At 40.3% G+C, this 21,544-nt stretch overlaps 2 protein-coding genes across 3 annotated transcripts in view; both read right to left on the minus strand.

Moving 5' to 3' along the window:
* GNAL (G protein subunit alpha L) overlaps positions 1 to 21,544 on the minus strand; it is a 129,553-nt gene that overhangs the window by 16,832 nt on the left and 91,177 nt on the right. For both annotated transcript variants that reach the window (XM_036880719.2, XM_036880720.2), the window contains exon 5: positions 15,159 to 15,256. In XM_036880719.2, coding sequence (XP_036736614.1) covers positions 15,159 to 15,256 — 98 coding nt within the window. The remainder of the gene's footprint in view (positions 1 to 15,158; positions 15,257 to 21,544) is intronic.
* CHMP1B (charged multivesicular body protein 1B) lies at positions 2,077 to 4,734 on the minus strand. Its single transcript, XM_036880727.2, has one exon. It carries the CDS (start codon positions 4,728 to 4,730, stop codon positions 4,014 to 4,016), a length of 717 nt encoding a protein of 238 aa, XP_036736622.1. The 5' UTR covers positions 4,731 to 4,734; the 3' UTR covers positions 2,077 to 4,013.

Consider the following 21,544-nt stretch of genomic DNA (forward strand, 5'->3'; position numbering starts at 1 on the left):
TTATACTCCACAGATGGGTGAAATCATTTGGTACTTGTCTTTCTCTGTCTGGCTTATTTCACTGAGCATAATATCTTCTAGCTCCATCCATGTTGTTGTAAATGGTAGGATTTGTTTTCTTCTTATGGCTGAATAATATTCCATTGTGTATATGTACCACATCTTCTTTATCCATTCATCTACCGATGGACACTTAGGTTGCTTCCATTTCTTGGCTATTGTAAACAGTGCTGCGATATACATAGGGGTGCATCTGTCTTTTTCAAACTGGGCTCCTGCATTCTTAGGGTAAAGTTCTGGGAGTGGAATTCCTGGGTGTTTTTCCCTCTCTTTTTACTGCTTGCCCTACTCTAGGCTCTAATCTCTTTTCACTGGGCCAATAGTTTCTGCTGACTCATGCTCCTCAGGGTAAAGTTCACACTTAATCTGGCCCCAAGCCTTTGGCAATCTGTCCCATCTCCTCTTCTTGATGTCGAACCCTGTGCTTCTGTCAAATCCCCATGTAGTTTTTGGCCTTTCAGACCTTTGTGTAATTCCCATTTTTTTTCCTTTGAAGCCCTAGATTAAACCCTACCTCTTCTAAGAAGCCAGTTCTAACCAGCATAGTGTAATTCCATTCTCCAAGTACTGTTTCATGATTTGATTAGCATGCAATAGGTGCCTTACACTGTGATCTGCCCCCTTTTTAAAAGCTGAGGCAAAAAGTACATAAAGCATGACTTTTTTACATCTGTATACACTCAGGCCCACTTTTCTTTTCGTGTATGCCTTACTCCCTAACAGTTCTGAGAACTGTTTAAGGCAGAAGCATGTCTTTTACTTCTAGAAAGAAGCCTGAGAGCCAGCACTGATAGACTTCAGTCTAAATCTTTTCGTGTATTCAGTCATTCTGAATAAATACTGCTGAATTGTTTGTCCTGATGTTATTCTGGAGGCAAGAGGATGTATAAACTCCTGAGAGCAGGAGCAAACATTTCAACTTGGAGAGATGCTATTAAGTGCTTCTGAGGACATATAGTGGGGCTCTGGCTGAGTGCCCATTGCACCCACTGCTTGTTGTCATCACAGAGCTCTTGGCACGAGGACTGAGGGAGAGCCCCCAAGGGAGGTGTGCATTCATGGCGATGCTACCGGGAGCTAACTGAGCGGGGTACCACACCAGGCCCAGCAACTGTGACACACAACTGTTTGGTCCTGCTTTATATGAAACTTCCACCTACTTCTAGAAAAAAGTACCTAGGTAAACCAGTTTGCTAGTCTAGTCAGTTGATTAAAAGAAAAACAAAATTAGGGGGTCTGTTCCTCAGTTTGTTCAATGTTCACTGGCCAGTAGCTTTTTGTCAATAGTACAAAGGTCTTGAGGTTTGAATTTTGACTACAGAAACATCTCCAAGAGGGTGTTATATATACTACAGAGGAGGAATCTGGAACATAAGGTCCCTCACTTCTGCTTTATGGTATGAGATGGTCTGGCTGCCCAAGACTGTGTTCAGTGAATAAGGTTATCAGATTGGTGCTTATTTTAGGTGGCTCTTTTCCAAATGAATGACAGCAGGGTAGGCACACAGAATCCAAGCCTTACAGCATGCCTAGGCACCTTCAATAAGAAACAGCTTTAGTAAGAATGTTCTCCAACAGTGCATGTATCGTCAGAACTGAAATAAATGACAGTTCCTAAAATAAACTAATAGTTACTTCCAACTAAATCCCTGTTGGGAACCACTTGAAGGCAGGAAAATAAAAAGGATAAAAAGGAGTAAAAATTATACTAGTACTTGCATGGAAGATTAACTATTTTTTTGGTATGTTTGAGTTGGATCCTTTTGTAAATTCTATCTTTAGCCTAGGGAAGTTTCAATATGAGGAATAATCTTGTTGCCATGAAGAAATTATTACAGTAAAGGAGTAACAGCTAGGGCTTCTAGAAATATGTATGAATATTCCATGCTAACCAAACAGGAATTCAGCTGGTAAGGGTGACTTTGGAAACATATTGTGCTTTCTGAACCAAATCTACCTGAATCCTTTTCTCTTATATAGCTTTTTAAACAGGATGAACACTCATATGCATTAACATGCAGTTTAAAATGATTTATTTGACAAAATTCTGTGGTTTACATTTCAGCATTTCATGAACTGCAAAAGGGGGAAATAATTCATGGGCCTACTATGCTTTGGAAAATAATATTTATGGTCATAAAAATGTACAATCATAATTTGAAATGAACATATTTTAAGAAAGTTCTAGCCTATACAAGCATTGTTTAATCTCATAAAATGTATTAATTTTGGTGGGAATATTTGGACTATAAAAGGGTGTTCAATTTGCCAAAGGATTCAATATTAAGCTATTTTTTAAGTTGTAATTATTTTTTTCAGTCTAAAGAGGGGTTAAGACACATGCTGTACATATACATAGCTGCTTCTGTGTAACCATGTGGATAAAAGGAGACACCAAAAGGGGCGAGTTCTAGAAAGATGCAGGACAATTGGCAAATATGTAAGACTTGGGAACATCCAGTCAGAAACAAAGAGCCTTAGATATAAGAGTCAGTCTTTATCTGCATACATACACCTGTTTATGAATCTTTCAAAGGGCTTGGAAGAGTGCCTATAATTATTTTCTGAAACACTAGAATTCTCTTATGGAGAAATCTTCTGGTGAAGGAAAGGGAGGATTTAAAATATCATTAAGTATTTAACTTGGGTTAATATACTTGCCAAGGCAAAATCAAGTCCTTATTCTGTCTTGAGTCTATGAGAAAGTCGTGGCTACAGGCATTACTTTTCAGGCAGAGAATACACACTGCCATTCCAGAAACATGGAAAGGCAGCACAACTGGCCTCTAGCCTTGGAGGGTCAAGCCTGCTATCCAACCTGCATCTTTCCTTCTTCCCAGACTTCCAGGTGGCACCATGTATATTCAAGTTACTTGCATGGCTAAGACATGCATAGTAAAATATTCCAACTTAATTTCCAAGGTTTTAAATTGTTGCCTTAAGGCAAAAAAACCCCACAGGAAACAACAAAAAAATACAAATAATTATAACTTAAACACCGCAGTTCTAATTTTATTTTTGTATTTTTGGTTGTTAAAACCTACAAATACGTGGTTCCTGGGCTTTCTCAAACCAATCAACAGTTCCTTTGGCAATGTTCGAGTAATGTGACTGTCACGCTAATGAATGTACTTTGTAAGATAAAATAAAAATTTAATCTAATTAAAAGTGTTGAAATACGAAAATAACTGAAAATGAGTTCTTTTGAAAGTAACTGTCATATGTTAAACCTTGCAAGTCTTTTAAAAAGCTCGTTAGTAAATAAAAAATATAAATAAGCAAACTTAATTTTTCCTTCTAGTAAATGGAAGTTATGTGGCATTTTTTTCCAGTAAAGCTAACTACCACTCCAGGAAAATTTAGAACGTAAACAAAGTATTATGCAAGAATGTCCTACGGTAATTTTAGTGTACGTTATAAGAACAGATTAATAGTCAACTGTAGTCTCGATTTGGGGGCAAAATACAAAGGATAACACAGAAATAGCACTATCCATTAAATAAACTTAATGAGGGGCTGATGGCCCTGTAATCAAAGTTATCATTCTCCTGTAATTTTTACGAACCATGGGGCGATTTTACGTATTATATAATTAGGCCCAATTTAAAAAACCCCTTCAATTTTGATAGTTCAGGTAGAAAACGAATACACAAGAACTAGAGTTTTAACGAAAAATTTTAGAGATTCATACCAAATTAACTAGTTCTGTTAAAAGGCGGCTATAAAAATACACATCATCACAAGCTATACAGAACTTTAAAGTCCAGTTAAGAGTGGAGAAAGCCTGTAATTTCTTAATGTGAGAGCACTGTAAACCCACAGATAGAAGAAGCATCTTAAGAGCATTTCAGCATTCTGGCACGTTCAGAGTTTCTAGTGAATAGTATCTCTTTAATATACAGAGAGCATTTCAGAAGGTGGCCACGGCCAGGAAACCTGAGTGGGTTCTGTCATCACACTTGATCCCGAAGGCGGGCCAGTCTCTGAGATAGTTCATCCTGCTCTGCCGAGGCCACGCTCGTGCCCACAGAGCCCGTCTGCCCCTGCGGCAGCTCCATGTTGAGGTCTAGGCCGGCCTCGTCTGCCATTTCCTGGAGCAGCATATCCACTTGGTTCTGGGGAGTGGTCAGAGTCGTCGTGTTACTCATCGTGTCTTCCATTTGCTGCGTCTGGACGTCTAGCGTCTCAAACTGGTGCTCGAATTTGTCCATCAGGGCAGAGATTTTCTCCAGATTCATGGTCTTCAACGTCGCATCCATTGACTTAACCACACCGGCCATCGACTTGGTCACCTTGCCCATTGTCACCGCTGTCTGAACTCTAGCAGCCACCGCGTCGACCCGCGCACTCATTCTCAAGAAATTCACCGCTTGGTTCTTCTGGCGAATGGCATTTTCGGCGTGTATCCTCGCAACTTCCATGTTGCCTTTCTGAATGGCCTTCTTAATTTTGGCCTTTTCGGCCTTTTCCTCCTTGTCGCATTTTTTGGCACTCCTGCTCAGTTCCTTGGCCGCGAACTTTAGGTTGAACAAGTGTTTCTCCATGTTGGACATGGTCAGACGGCTCCTTCGGGTCGGCGGCCAAGGCCGAGAAGGGCGAAAGGCAAGCAGAAGGAGATAGGTCCGCTCCCGGCCGCCGCTCCTTTGTTTTGGTCCCACTTCCTGTTTCATCTGAGCGCGGCGCAGGCGGTGACGTCAGAGCTCGGCGCCGGGAGGCGGGGCCCGCGGGACGACGGCCGCGGGGGCGCCCCAGAGGCGGGGCTCGGGTGGTCCTTGCAGACCCGGATCCTGCCGCGCTGGGTGCTACACGGCTGCCCTACGCCGAATTCCTTCCAGTTTTAAACACTGGTAAATTCACAATAATCAGTGTCCACGGGCACTGTCGTAGGAACTTACGTACCCAAGTGGACGGCTGTCTAGGGCTACACGTAAAGATTATCCAAACTTCAACTTGGCCTTAAGGTTCTGGCCAGAGGGTTAAAACCAGCAAACTGTCAGCCAGGTCTGCAGACTAACACTTTATTTGCACTGGTAGCTTCCACTTCGTCAGGGGAACCTGAAACCGTGGATCACTAATATATCAAAACAAAAGTATAATTCTCTGACTACAGTTTCGGATAGAGACCTGTGATACCCTCTTACTGCAATGGGCGAAAGTACCTTCAAAACCGTAGACCACCACATTCATATTGTGGCTGGAAGTTTAGCTTATAGATAAATTGCCAGCAACTATCACCTAAAAATCCTTCTGTGGTTTAGTATTAAAAAGACCCATCTTTTGTGACATGATTCTATTTGATGTTTTATAAATATCCAAGGAACTTCTCTCGCATTTAAGTTTGACAGGCTAAACTGTCACTTAAAATTATGCAGGCAGAGAGTGGTGAAATACTGAGACCGCATCCACGTGGCATACATCAAAATCATCACCATGTATTACACCCTTTAAAAATGCAGGCTTTCCAATGGCGGCAATGTGTGTGGTGGCTATTTCATTTTAGAAAGATTCCTCGTACAGCAAAAACACAATATAAGAAAGCCCAGTCAGCCCTAATGAGCTAGTTTGAAAATGAAATTTGAGAGCTAATTCTGTTTAGACATAGTTTTAATCCAGAGTTCTACCGTCCCTTTGGGTCTCCTCTGATCTCTTGCCAGCAGTCTTGCACCATAAATTAAAGGAGTGCTGGTGTTACATGCACCTTCCTGTATAACACAGTTCTGATTATATCACTTTTTAAGAAAAGCTTAAAGCTTTTCCCCTAGCATGGAAACATATTGCAGTACTGAACAGCTGCCTGGCTATCTAGTGGGAAACAGGTCATCCTGCAGACAGTTGTGGATGGAAAGCAATTTCACAACTACAGTCTGGGGCAAATGGAAGGTTGCCAGGCTGCGGATGGGGCTGCTCTGCAGCTATGTGGAAGCTGGCTCTTCTCACATGACTTTCGAAAAAGAATTTGAACAACTGATAAGTTAAAAATAGTTAATATGCACACTAGGCAGTAAGTTTTGCTGCATATTAAAACCTTCTCTGTCCTCCTCTTGGAACATCTCTGTGTGCAATGGAAACAGATCATTAGAATCGGGGAGCCTCCCCAGGTGGTGGAGGGAAACAGTTTTTGCATCTCTGTTGCCACTCCTGGGAGCAGGTGTGTGCAGCTGACACACTCATGTCCTAATTGATGCTGTGCTGGATCTGCCATAAGACACATGTTTTATATAGCATCATGTTGCAGTTATAGTAAGCTTAAGGAAGTTCAGTGGTTTAAAATACTGATGGTCATAGAAGAGACTACTAGTTCTAAGAACCACATATTCTGAGAACCACTTTTCAGTGCTTTCAATTCAGTTTACCCAACACTATGTACACAAAAGAAGGAGTCATTGGCAATTACTGCCCATGTAATGCTAATTTCTTTTAGTCAGGCAAGAGCTGCAATTAAGCTTTTGAGCCAAAATATAAAGATTTATTAGTTTAAGCCGGTATCTTTAGTTAGGAAGCAAAATAGCATTAGAAACCAAGTATACCCTAACTCAGTGAGTCCTACTAGAAATACTTTAACATTTCCATTTAGAATGTAAAAAATCTTATAACAAAACAGAATTATCATGTATATACTTCTATAATGCACTAGACAATGAACACTTGTGGTCTAAAGGAGGTCAAAGACATATCTTAAAAACAGATGTTAACTTTAAAATGGTTTTGAACTAAGTCATCAGATATGAGATATCTGAACTAAAATAAAATGGATATGCATTCTTGTTGTACTATTTGATGGAGCTGGACTAGAATCTCCCAGCTCATGCCTGTATTTCACAACTGCTGGGTTCAAGACTTGGAGATGAAAGGTGTGGGGAATAGAAAGTAATTGGCAAATGTGATGTGTTTATAATGTTCCATGAAGCAGAGGTGTTTACTGTCCCCAGAGCTGCTTCTCATGCAACGTCCCCTACCTCCGGGGCACAGAGTTACTAGGTGGCTTTCCCAATCAACTTGACCAGAAAGACATTCTAGCAGAAATTTCTTTTTCAGAAATCAGGAGGCTACCCTGGGACATGTCTAAATATAGAAAATCCTAGCCAAGATAAACAGTGGAAAACAAGACTTAACAGTAAACCTTAGTTATACTGCAGGAGAAAGAAAATGTATTTTTAGAGTAGGTTAGGGGTTAAAAGAAAATTTGAAGCTCAATGAATTTCAGCTTACATTAACGTGCAAGATGCAAATTCTTTGGTGTCATTTATATGAAGTAAAATAAGGAAACACAAATTGCATTCAACATGGCCCTTGCTCATTGGATGTGCTCAGGTGCCTCCTCTTTCTGCAGTGGCCCTCCACGGTGTCCTGCTTCCCCGCTGGTCACACCATCCCTGCTAGGTCCTCACAAGGGTGAATGGTAAGAATGCTAACTATTGAGATGCATGTGGTCAACCAAGTGTGGGGAAAGGAGGTCTGCGGACTTCCAGATGAAGAGCGTTCTAAGAGGAGGATGCCACTGGTGGCTGGCTCTATTTTCAGAGACCAAATATATGGATTTATTCAGATCACATCACATGTCAGAGGAAGTACTAGAATGAGACACAGACCTTCAAGTCTACATTCACCTCGTGCTGAGTTTCTTATTTAAGAGATCTGAGATGTCATTAAACGTGTTCAGTTGAGGGCAGTAAAATTTCTCCTTTTTTGGAAAAATGATCTATTAAGTCTTTTTGGTTTTAGAAGAGGATATATTTAGTCACTGCCTATATCTTAGCAGAGCGTCATCATAGCAAAGATTACCCTCCAGCAATTACCACCTGCCTCAGGTACCTGGTTGAGGAATCTTTCATTCTTCTTCACAGAAGTAATGATAACACTCCAGATTCACTTTAATATCAAATTGAATAAGAAACAATGGTTCACAGTGCACTTAATTGTTGTCATATTAATAAAACTATTAGTAAGGATATGGGCATTCTTTTTGTGCTAAGATTTCCTTAAGTAAATTAATATAATAATAGACTAAAGCTTGTATTTCAACAGTTTTTGTTGAGCTCATGGATTCTAATTATTATGTGATCAATGGAGTTTGGTGTAAGAAAGATATTTAATTCTAACCACAGATGCATGCACTGTCCTAAAGAAGGTTTTTCTTCCTTCTTCTTTTTTGAATGCTTTCTTTGATATGAAATTATCAAAGCTTCCTTACTCCCCAAATCCTTTTTAAAAGCCTTAATTGCATTTCTTGTCATTGATCCATTTCCTAACACCAAGCTCCTAAATCCCTTGGAGTGTCCTGGGTGCTAGGGGTCTTCTGTTCTAATGCGGTGACTCTGGATGGGCTCTTGGGTGGCTCCTGGATGGGGGCTGGTCACTAGAGAGACCAGGCCATGATTAGAAGCTTGGGACTTTCTGCACCACCCCCTATCCTCCAGAGGGCAAGAGGGGCTGGAAATGTAGTTAATGGTGGGTCATGCCTACATGATGATGCCTCATAAAATCCCCAAAGCAAAGGGTCAGGGAACTTCTGGGTTGGTGAACATATCTACATACTGGAGGGGTGCACCCCAACTCCATGGGGACAGAGGCTCCTGTACTCACAACCCTCCCCGACCTCACCACATGTACCTCTTCATCTGGCTGTTCATCTGTATCCTTTATCATAGCCTTTAACATACTGGAAAACATTGTTTCCCTGTGAGTTGAATCCAATGGAGAGGAGGTCATGGTTATGGGATTTGTAGCCAAGCAGGGCAAATGTTATGGATAACCTGAGGACCTATTGCTTGCAACTGGCATCTGAAGTGGGGTGGGGCAGTTTCATAGGACTGAGCCCTTAACCTGTGGGTCTGACACTGACTGCAGGTAGCTAGTGTCAGAATGAGTTATATTGTAGGACATCAGGGCTGGCATCATATGAGAAGTGCTTGGTGTCATATGGTGTCAGAAATGTTGTGTGTGTGGGGGAATAAAAGAGAGAGATACAGGAGAAGTGTAGGTTTCCTATTCACACAGAAACATTTGTGTGAGCAAGTGCCCTCTTAAAAATCCCTTCTCAGAGTAAGGGTTTCCAAATGAGGGTAGAAGAGATGGACAATCAGGAGCTGACTTATACTGACATATTTGGTCTACCTACTTTGCTCTAAAATTTATTCTTCACAGCAACGGGAAAAATAAAAAGACTACTGCCCATAAACAGGAACACTTCCAATTCTGCAGGTCAAGAAAATATATTTGGCTAGAAATAAAGGTCACAATGAGAGTTAAGAAGAATGTATTCATGAACCCAGGTGGTTGATTATATATTTAATGAATTCAACAGTACAGAGTAACATGAACGTTTTAAGTTATAGTTTCTCTTATTTTAAAATCACCTGCAAAAAATTAAATTTTAAGCTGAAACTTTATTTTGCTAATAATTTCCAGATTGTCCTGAAGGCTGACATTCAAGGATCTGGGAGTCAGGGGATCAAGATTAGTGTTACAGAGGTAAATGTGGTCACCAGGGCTCAGGAGAGATGGCAAACGGCAGGCAGGGGATGTTGCAGAGCATCTCTTTGCCTTTCTCACTGCTTTTTTCTTTTTTTCTGGGATATTCTCTCTGAGAGTATTTCTAAAAAAACCAATTGTTCAAGTGGATGTATTCCTGGAGGCGCATGTGATGTAAACACATTGGTATAAAGCATAGGACCCTACACTTTGAGCTGTAGAGTTTCAAGTTACATTATGCAAAGTCTGATCTTATAAGCCTGTTCTTAAGATCTGATTTTCTCCTATTTTCTTTCTCCAAAAATAGCTGTTTCCATGGCTACATAATCACTTATTATTAGGACTGAGAGGAAATGCATTTTGGGGGACAGTGCAGTAGGATTGTTTTCAATTTTCACAGTGAGACCTGGGGAATTCTGTATAAAACCTCTGGTCATTTGCACAGTGTGCTTGGTGCCTCAGAGACACTCATTTCTTTACCAAAACAACATTTACAGCTCAGTTATAACACTGTTCCCACATTCCTCTAACCACAGCAGGCCTGGTGTTGGGCAGTGCGGGCCAGCTGCCTGGCCTTTCTGCAGCCTCTGCTCAGGGATGCGGAGTAGCTGTCAACTGGGCCTTGGCCCCAGGAACCAGTCAGAGGGGCAGTGTGGCTGACTGGGTACAAGGCCAGGTGGGGACAGGTTGCCTGGTCATTAGCAAAACTGATGTCCTTTTTCCTCTAGGATTCTGTGTGCGGATTCCACAGTGGACCTGCCAGTCCAGCAAGGGTTGAGAGGAGCAGAAAGGGAGAGTCAAGTGGATAAATGCCCAGACTGTAGGAACGTGTTCCCCACAGTGCCTCTGACTCAGTGGTAGCTTCCAAGAGACTCGACACATACCCCTTTCCCTGGAGTAACCTGAGCAAGTTTCCACTCATGCATGCCAAATAACTTTACACAGATCCTCACTTGCCTGTCTCACTTCGATACCGTAGGTACTTTGTAATTCGGGAGCTCCCATGTGCACGTATGTGTTTGCAGGCATGGAGTGTGGCATGCACTAGTGCATGGTTGAGTGTGAAGAAGCAGGCCTTGCCAACACACACTTAAACTTTCATCTATCATTAATAAGAGGACCCCTGGCTTAGCGAGACCACCCGGCCAGTCCTGACAAGTGTTCCTCCTGCTTTTTCCTGCCCTGGATCCTTCCTGACTCCATAATCTTTTTTTTTAGATTGAGATATAATTCCTCTAACATATATTTCACATAACACCATTCTGAAGTATACAATTAAGCTGTTTTTAGTATATTCACAAGGTTGTGCAACCATCACTACTCCAATTCCAGAACATTCCCAAAAGAAACCCAGTCACTCTCACTCTCCCCTCCTGCGGCCTCTGACACCACTTATTGACTTTCTGTCTCTATGCACTTGCCTATTCTGAGCCTGGCTTCTCTCACTTAGCATAATGTTTTCAAGGTTCATTCGTGTTGTAGTATGTATCAGCATTTCATTCCTTTTTATTGCTGAGTAACATTCCATTGTGATGTAACACATTTGTTTATCCATCGTTAGATGAGCATTTGGGTTGTCTGCACTTTTTGGCTATTATGAATACCGCTGCTGTGAACATTTGTGTACAAGTTTTTGTGTGGACATACGTTTTTAATCCTCTTGGATACATATCCAGGAATGGAATTGCTAGGTATCTCTGTGTTTAAGCTTTTGATGAACTGTGAGACTGTCCTTAGATTCTTCAAAGGCAGCTTAGCCTTAACAGAATTTCAGCATCACTGAGAAGCACCTCTTCCCCCAAATATTCCCATGGTTTCCACCATGGATGAAACGATTTTAACAGGGCTTAGAACTCCTCCCTTCATAATAAGCATTAAGGTTTAAAATGCAATACTGGTCAGCAAGGTAACATAGTGACTTAGACTCTCACCAAAATGTAATTCAGATTTTTTCTCAGAGAAATTTAGATGAGAGGGAAAAGAAAACTTGTCAGAACACCAGGAATCTCCTAGGGGAAGAGGAGGGGCCACAGAGTGAGTCGGGTGGGGTGTGCACATTTAAAGGGCCAGCTTCAGCTCTTCCTATCAGGACCATGTGGGCTCTTGTTTTGCCAATTCATTTATAGCACAGACTTTATGCAGGAGTGCTCACTGAGCCAGGCATTTAAGGGTGAATAAGACAAGGTCCCTGAGGAATTAAAAATCTAGTGGATTGGACAAGATGGCCTGATTGTCATGGCCCTAGGGCTTTACCCTGAGATCACGTCCCTTCTTGGATTTGACATTGAAATGTCCTCTCCTTTAGAAGGGATGGTGATGTGAGGTGGAAGCAGAGTGTATTCCTTGAGCATCTAATTCGGCAGCATACAAAAATTTAGCAGCCGTATGTTGGTCTAACAGATGTTATTGAAATATTACTTGCTTTTGAAATCTACCCCCTTCCCGGCCTTAAGATCTGAGTGTAGAAGAAAAACAAGATAGTTACTAAGAGAGAATAGTTAACCATCCAACTTGATTCCCATATGTATTAAAATGGATAAAAAATGCAATGTTGGAGAAGTTTGGATTAATTTAGATAGTGAGTTCCACAGGGGAACTGGTTCCCGTGTTTCTGCCAGGCTTGGAGTTAGGAGCACAGAACCCAGGCTTTGGGCTCATTCCTGGCCTACTTGGAAGGGGAGCCTTGATGTCATGTTCCTTGTCTCACCCACAAGGCATTCTTTTTATCCATGGCTCTTGGTAATTTGAAAGGATGGAAATGAAAGAAATAGAGGATCTTGGCTGTGGTCCCATGTGTTCATGGGAAAGTGTGACTTGCCACCCAATTTACCTCATTGGACCTCAGGTTCCACACTGATGACACCGCAGCAAGAGCGTAGCTCGGGCTTACTATCATGCCATGCACGACTTTGAGGACTTTGGATATCTACTTATTTAGCCCTGCAACAACTGAATGAGAATGGATCTGTTATTTTTCTTGTTAATTTGCCCAAATTCACACAACAGTCCATGGTGGAGCTAAGAATTTTAGCTGCCTATTGTCAAGGCTCATCCTACTTCTTTTTAAATGTATGTGGGCATATTCTAAATTAAATCATTAATTCTCTATCACTGTCGTGATGCAAGAATAGGTTATTTTTTCCTTTTTTCTAGAAAGAGAGCTCCCTAATTTGACATTGAGCATCACTGTGTATCCCCTCACAACAATGCTGCTCAAGAAATATTGGGGAAAGGATGATAAAGCACATATTCCACACTGACTTTATAAGCAAATGTATATGAATATTAACATTATTATGAGCTGTGCTAGAAATTCCAGTTGCTAGCATTTTGCTAGGATAGTCTTCCCATTTCTAAAACATTGTGATTAAGCATAGAATTTGGGTGTGGCTTTTGCACAACTGTGAAATGACATGTTGGAGAAAGAGCATGTGAGTGAGAGGCAGACAGAGCCCGCAGGAAACAACCCAGCCCACAGGCTGAGTTCAAGCTCCACCAGGAACCTCCTGCTCCCACGTCTGCGTCTCCTGCAGCCTGGCTCTCCTGGACTTCAAGATCCAGCTGTGGACTGAAGGCAAACATGCCACCAAACAGCATGAGCGTCACTCACAAATGTGAACTGGAGGGAGTGGCCCATTCATAGGGAACACTGATTTAAAGCAAGTCTTGAGGGACCTGTCACACATGGAAACAAGTGGGAAGTTTCCAATACTTTTCTAGTTGATAAAACTTTTTCATTAGCAGATTGTTTCCTTTGCGCATGAGAGGAGGATCATTAAAGCCCCAGTGGCCATTTTGGGGTGTGTGGGGCAGGTCTGCTAAGTCCAGTTTGGCTCTCTAGATACAGCTGCTGCTCACCACTCGCTTGCAGGCTGAGGGGGTGGTCGGTTTTGGTAGTGGACAGAGGAGGTAAAGTAAATCCTAGTCACACCAGCAGCTTTTCCCCACCTCATCCCAGACATCCTGTCTTCCCACTCGTCTTAGCTGTGATGTTAGGCTCCTCCTCCTGACACCGACTTCTGAGGACTGAGCTTCTGGTCTAGCACCTTTCCCTCTCTGCACACTTGCCCCAGTTGCATCCATGCATTTCCACTCTGTATGCCATCAATGTGCTGGTGACACCCACACTGGGTCATCAGTCTCTCTTCTCAGCTCCAAGCTCATACAACCAACTGTTGGCTTGATCTCTTCCCTTGGAGATCCCTTTGGCATCTCAGACTTAACTTCTCCAAACTGGAGCTTGATACTTTCCTTTGCCCCTCCATAAGCAACACCTTTTAGTTTTCTATCACAATAAATGGCACCATGACCCACCCTGTTGTCATCCTTGTCCCCGCTGTCTTCTGCCTCCCTCATTCAATCCACCACCGAATTCTGTCCCTTCGGTTCCCAAGGTCAGCTCCATGGCTACCACCTGACCCAAGAACCCTCAAGCCTGCCTCCGTCTTACAATTCTCTACACAGCAGCCAGGGTGACCCTGATAATCTCACTCATTGAGCCATGGTCACTCATTGCATTTGGAAGAAAATCCAAGTTACTGGGGATGGCTCTCGGCACTAGGGAGGGTCTGACCCCACTGACCCCTCTCACCTGCTTATGGCCACTCTGCCATTACCCACCCACTCCCAGACTGGCTTCCTGTCAGTGCCTGGGGCATGCCAGCAACCCTCCTTGGGCTCTTACCATTGGCCCCTCTCAGGGCCAATCAAAGGAGACGGTGCCTGACCCTAAGGATGAAGAAGGGCTGGGGCTGCCACGCAACCACTCTCTCCTTGAACTCTGCGTTCACCACGTTGCTCCAATAGTTGAATCCAAATATTGTGATTTCCCAGATTCTATGCTATGGAATCTCTTTCACAAGCATGAATTTTTAGATTTACAGACTTAAAATATAAAAGCACTAATTTCTTGCTGCCCAGAGAGTTATATAAAACAACTAGTTAAACACAGCTTTTGTTATCAAATTAGTAAACTTTTCTAGAACTTCCTGATTAACATTCTTCTGGGGTAACATTATTCTCTAATAGTTATAGAAAGAATCTAAAATAGCAAAAGAAGAATAGGAAAATGAGTATTTCAGGGAAAAACAATGAGCCAGCCTGGGCACCAGAGACCTTTCCTTATTTCTTATTTCTGTTCATTACATATTTTCATCAAATATTTACTCATTATATTAAATACCATCTACTTTCAAGGTTCTGGTCTACTTTTAATATGCATAAAACGACCACTCATTAATTAAAAGCTTGGGCTTGATTGCAGATGTTGATATTATTTTAAAATTTAGTTTGGGGGCCCCTGCTCCAAACAAAAGTATAACAACAAATATCTAATTACATTATAATTTACAGATATGCCTTTAACTTTATAGAAGGCCAAAAATGAAAAGAACTGAACCAATGGTCAGGATAATACAGCTGCTTCTGGTTCTTTCCTGAAATTCTGATTCCTATTGGATTTTTAGTTTTCCATCCACTTTGGATGTCTATTTATAATCATGCCTCCTTTTGAAAGTTGATTTTTGTAACAAGATATGAATTATTTGTTCCTTACATTCAAGAGACTTCAGTCATCTTGGGAGGGCACGAGCTTATTGTCAAAGACACTAGGCCTTGCTCAGACTTACTATTGTGCGCAGTCAATCAGCTGGTATTCGTTTGACCTCTCGAAGCACGCCTTCACACCTTCATCATCCCAAAGTTTCTTCACATGATCAAAGAATTCCTAAAATTTGAAATAGTTACAAATAAGAAAACGTTTGTGATAATCTTTCAAAAAATTAAAAGTAAAAAGAAACTGCCAAAAAAATTCTGCAGGTAGCATATGAGCTGTTGTCTTTGTGGAAGTCTACTTGACACACAGTAAAATGCACAGACCTTGTGTTCAGTGTGATGAAAAATGGATGCATCTGTGGTATCACTCAAATCAACTTGTCAAACATTACCATTCCAGAAAGTTCTCCAAAAAGACAATTATAAGGCAAAAGTGAATGACATTCATTAACAATAAATTCAACAGCTATTTTAACAACTAACAATTTTAACTCAGTAACTTCACTAGTGGTATTGGCACTTTAGCAATAAGAAACCATGCTTATTATAATGGTAAGTTCTGTTTTAGCTTCTGTCTTTTCAATTTTCTATGTGAACCATGATTATGAATAGACATGGTTGAGCAGATGTGCTAAATTCAGCCCAAAAGCATTAAGCACATAAGAAAGAAACCTTCACAATTCTACTCTTTCAGGACAGTAATTTATTATTTTAGGGATGTTTAAGAAACTATGAGGGAAAGTGAACAGTGATTTTGGTTGCCTCAAGCCCATGCAAACTCATCATGGCAAGAAGAATCCTCTGAAACCAGAACTTTCTTTATCTCAGGGTGAAAGGTGGCTGGCTTTATGAATTCCTATTTCCAAAATTATCTGTTAAATGAGCACTGCTGTAGGAGCAAATGACTACAAATTAATTGCTAAATATAAAAGAAGTTACTTTAAATTTTCACAAAGCACTTCAAGAGACTTCCTGTTCTGCTTCCCACACCCATCATTTGGCCCCCACAGCATCCATAGGAAGCCCCCATTTCTATCTTTGATCTGCACAGAGGGGTCTGTGGCTTCACACCAATGCCTTTATGGTCAAGGTGGTACCATGTTCCCTACGATGCAGCAGACATTCTTTGGAGAAAAAAAATAAAGGACTGGTACTTTTCTTCAGAGATTCACAATTCCATATAAGGGTGGATTCAAATATTGTGGGGCCTGGTGCTTATAGAATTTAGGGAGCCCTCTTCAAAAAAAGAAAAATTATAGCCAGAGACGGGTAAGATTCCTCAAGGGAGGAACAACCTAAGACAGGCACAGTTGCAGGAGGGCCATCAGGTGAGAAATTGGGGATCAACAGAGGTGAGGCTTAGAACCTTACCCCCCATTTTGAGAGAAATCTTCTGCATCCATGGATGTTTTGTTGCCCTTGTCTAGCTTGGATTAATACTTAGTCTATAGGCACACACCTGATCATCTACATTTGCCCTCTTACAGCACTAAATTATGTTTTCTACCTTTATCTTGCATCTACCTACCATTTCAGCATTTTATTAAAAAAATAATAATAATAAGGGAGAAATGTGGGATTCACATATAAATCAAGTATAAAATAAAACAAATAATCATATCTGACTTGATTGTTTATAGTTCATGATGCATGATCAAAACTGAAAGTTTCTGTGATATGACTGCCCTTGCACTGTTCACCATGTAAGAACTTATTCACTATGTAAGAACTTGTTCACCATGTAAGAACTTATTCATTATGCTTCAGAAGATTGGAAACTGTTGAGAATTAGGCTTGGGGCTGATTAATGATTGTGCATTGAGTGCCCTATACAGAATTCTATTGAACCATTTGATCAATAAATATGAGAGATGCCCTCTCAAAAAAAAATTATGAATACAAAATTAGGTACAAAACCTTGGAAGGGGGAATAGGAATAAAGGAACCTGAGCTTAAGCTTCATTGGGGTCTAAGTACGTCCTCTTCTGACTTCCCAGTATCAGGAACAATCTTACAAGGATGCCCCATGTCTCTGTATCTATTGCCTGTCTGCCTGCCTACCATCTTCATCAACAAATCCAAACTGCCCACAGCTGACAAGCAGGGGGGAATCTCCACGTGGAGCTGAGAAGCCGAAGCTCTCCCTTCTCACCATCCTAGATTCTGGGCCCTCCCACTGCTGCTCTTGTCACTCTGTGGAGGGGGTTGTAGTTTTTATTAGAGAACATTTCCTTCTAAGCCATATGAAGACACACACACACACACACACACACACACACACACACACACACACACACACAGAAAGAGAAACCATTTGTCTATTTCTGAGGAGGTCTGGAGGGCAGTCCTGGGGAGACTGGGAGTGAGCCTCATCTGTCCCCCAGCTGCCAACTGGGGAGTGCAACTTGAATAAAGTCCCTTACGGTCTCTAGCAAGGGCTGGAATAATTTTATTTTTAGCAATCTGAGCTGAAGCCTTCAAGACAGAATCACAGAGGAGGGCTTGACCAAGCATCAAGACACATGATTTGGGGGACACATGTTGATGGTAGGTATAAAACAAGGACTGTGGGCACTGTAATTTAAAAATCAATAATTTGGACAGCACCAAAGAAACACACAACAACAATGATCTCTCTTTGCTTCAGCTTCCTTGTTGGGAAAGAAAGATGTTGGGACTAGAATACAGCTGGGTCTCCAGGATTCTCCACGGTGAATTTTTAAGGTGTTCTAAAGACTTCATGGGAAATTTCAGAGCTGTTGTTGCTTCAACTTTTCATTAGGGAAAATGTCAAGCTTATGAAAGTAGAGAGCAACTCCCCAGGCACTCATTACTCAGCTTCCACATTTGCCAACATGGTCAGTTTTCTTTTATCTCAATCGCCTGCCTTTCCCCCATCTTTGTTATTTTGCAGCAAATCTCTTAAACCATATCATTTTATTTCAACATCATTTCCAAAAGATAACAGATTTCAAAAATCACAGCCACAATACCATCTCAACTAAAAATACATAAACAAATAAAGAAATGGCACAGCATAATCATTAAATATTCAGTCCGCCAGTGCAGCTTCTTTAGTTTTAATTGAACAGTTGTCCAGAGCCAGTCTAGAATTCTCATCCATTTGCTAAAACAACTGGGAAATAAATGTGAGGAATAATTTTAGTATTCCTCCATTAGCGACTGAGATGAATAATATATAAAAATAATTTTGGTGTTTGTGTGTCTGTGTGCTTGAAAAGAAATAATGATTCACAGAGAAATGTAACCTGTTTTTGGCATCTGTGAGTATACAGAAATGGATAGCATAAAGAGGAAATAACTGAGATTTCTTATTTTCTTTTCTGTATTCCTGAATATGAATCTCCTTGTGCTCTTCATATATTCAACTAAAATACATGAACATTTATGTTACCCTTATTCAAAGGGGTTTAGTTGAATTATAGAAAATATAAATTATAATGATACCAAATTTAAAACTACTTAAAAAAAACAAGTCTTTAAATTTGACTTTGATTTGATTCTTAAATCAAAATTTAAACAATAATTTAAAAAATTTGAAATACTTGACAACTCCATTTTATATTATAACATTTTCCTTTTGGTATTGTTGTCTGCATCTGCCTTTATAAAGTACATTGAGAGCTAACCTGGATTCTCAGCTAAGAAACAATTTTTTCTTTTTCTTTTAAATTGTTCATTAACTGCTCTAAGATGGACACAAACATGACAATAGGAAATGTAAGAATAAACATTCTTGTGTGACATCTATTGTAATATGATACAATAAAATAAGTTTTTGGTTAACTGATACTTGAGACACACTTTTCACCCTTAAAATAAGAATAAAAAACATATTTTTTACGTCTTAAAGTGAATGCTCTCTAAGGGTTTGGAGTCAGAGCTCTAGCTACACACACAGATCTCAGGCAGAACTGCTTTCATACTTGGTGCCCTGCCCTAAGAGTGGTGGAAATTGTCACTGGGTTGAGTGTAAAAATCTTCCTTATGCTCACTGTACAATATTTCTTCAGGATGACTGATGGAGAGTATTTCTTTCTCATTTTAGTGCCAGGAATATTTTTGGAATCTCTCAAGCAATTGCTTTTTACATTTTATGATTAAATTTTAACCTTATGGGACCCTGTTATTTTTCTATTGCTTTGATTTATGTCACTGAGTTGACTGCATGAATATTTAGAAATCACACTTTGGGGTCAGTCCTAGTTGGAATGTAGGGTCTTTCCTTATGACATGGTTACTAAATTCGTTTCTGGTTCTACATAGCTTACTCTCCTATTCCTAACTTCATTCTCCTGCATTTTCAGTTATTTTATTAACTTCTGTTATAACTTTGTGAGTAGCACTTAATCCTTTCTGGAACAAGTTGAAGCATAAACAAATGTTTAATGTAACTTTTTATGGGTACATAGTGAATAAAATCCATTACCATAATCAGATGGACCTTAGAAAGAGGCAGTTTCAGGTAAGTAGCCACTTAAATGGAATTTTCTAAAGCTCAAGTTTAGGGCTAATTTAAAATACACCTACACCTACTCAGCTTTTTCCTTGAGGGTAACAGAATGATTTAATAGTTTTCTGTCATTTCTTTTTTCACATATGTGGTGGATATCAGGTTAAAAGTCTGTGTGGATCTCATGCCTGGTAACACTATGATTTTGTTATTTATAATCGCTGCCCATCCACAGATCTAATTTAATATATTATGTCTAAAATTCTACTTGGAACAGCTTTCAGAAACCATGCCAAAAAACAAAACAAAACAAAACAAAAACACCTCAACAAACCAAACTAATTATTACTAGCATGTTCCTATAAAAGGTCTCGTCTGAGTCTCAAACAACCCTGCCATGTAGGTGATTAAATTCCCATTTTACAGATGACAACATGAGAATGATTAGGGATACTTTATCCTTGCTCAAGCCCCTGACTAGAAGCCTGCAGACCTGGATTAAAAGCATGGCTCTGAGTCTAGCGAGCTTCCTTCTTCTGTGGCCGGCAGCTGTTCTTTGCCCCTGGGAGACCAGGGAGGGCAATGTAAATTCACAATATACAGTGCACTCATTTATTTTCCCCCTCTTAAGACAGCCTACTTTTAGCTACTCTTAGAATCATTTTTAACAGCATTTTGAGGGATCTTATATATGCTGTAAAGTTCACCCATTTATTTTTATAGTCATGCAACCACCAACACAATTAAGTTTTAGGCTAGTCCCATCACCTCCTGGTCTTCCTCCTGAGCCAAGCCCTGCCCCACCCCTGGTCTCAGACAACAGTTAATCTACTTCTGTCTCTATAATTTTGTCTTTTCTAGAAATTTCATGTAAACAAAATCACCTAGTCTTTGTGTCTGGCTTCTTCCATGTAGCATGATATTTTGAGATCCATCTGTTTTGTTATGTAAATAAGCAATTTGTTCCTTTTTTAGAAAAATTGTTGAGTTCTATTCCACTGTATGGATATAGTCACACTTTATTTATTCATTCACCACATGATGGACATTTGGGTTATTTCCAATTTTTGACTTTTATGACTTGTGCTGTTTGGAATATTTGTATACCAGTCTCTGTATGAATTTTTCTTTTTCTTTTTCTTGAGTTGATACCCAGGAGTAGAATTTCTGGGTTATCTGGTAGGTGAATGCTTGACTTTAAAACACTGCCCAACTCTTCCAGAACAGCTGTTCCATCTTACATTGTCAAGAGCAATGTGTCTAGGGGTTCTGGTTTCACCACATCCTCACCAATACTTGGTTTTGTCAATTTTCTTAATTTTTATTACTCTACTGGATGTGCAGTGACACCTGATTGTGGTTTCAGTTTGTATTTCCTTCTGAACAGTAAGGTTGGACATCTTTTCCTGTGATTGTTGGCTACTTGTATATCTTCTTTTTGAAGTGTCTGTTCAAATATTTTGCCCATTTAAACAATTGGGTTGTATGCCTTCTTGTTATGAGTTTTATCTTTTTTTTGTGAATAAACTATTCATTTATTAAGAAGTTTCCCTCTGAAATGTTTCTACCAAGTAGCCACTTACTTATACTTGAATACTTTTTAAATTAAATTAAATTTTTTTATTAAGGTATTATTGATATACAATCTTATGAAGGTTTCACATGGGCAACATTGTGGTTACTGTATTCACCCATATTATCAAGCTCCCCCCTGCACCCCATTGCGGTCACTGTCCATCAGTGTAGTAAGATGCCACAGAATCACTACTTGTCTACTCTGTGCTATACTGCCTTCCCCATGACCCCACCTACATTATGTGTGCTAATCATAATATCCTTTAATACCCTTCTCCCTCCCTCCCCAGTCCCTTTCCCTTTGGCAACCACTAGTTCCTTCTTGGAGTCTGTGAGTCTGCTGCTGTTTTTTGTTCCTTCAATTTTGCTTTGTTGTTATACTCTACAAATGAGGGAAATCATTTGGCATTT

The sequence above is a fragment of the Manis pentadactyla genome, chromosome 6, assembly GCF_030020395.1.
Source record: "Manis pentadactyla isolate mManPen7 chromosome 6, mManPen7.hap1, whole genome shotgun sequence".
NCBI classification, from domain to species: Eukaryota; Metazoa; Chordata; class Mammalia; order Pholidota; family Manidae; genus Manis; species Manis pentadactyla.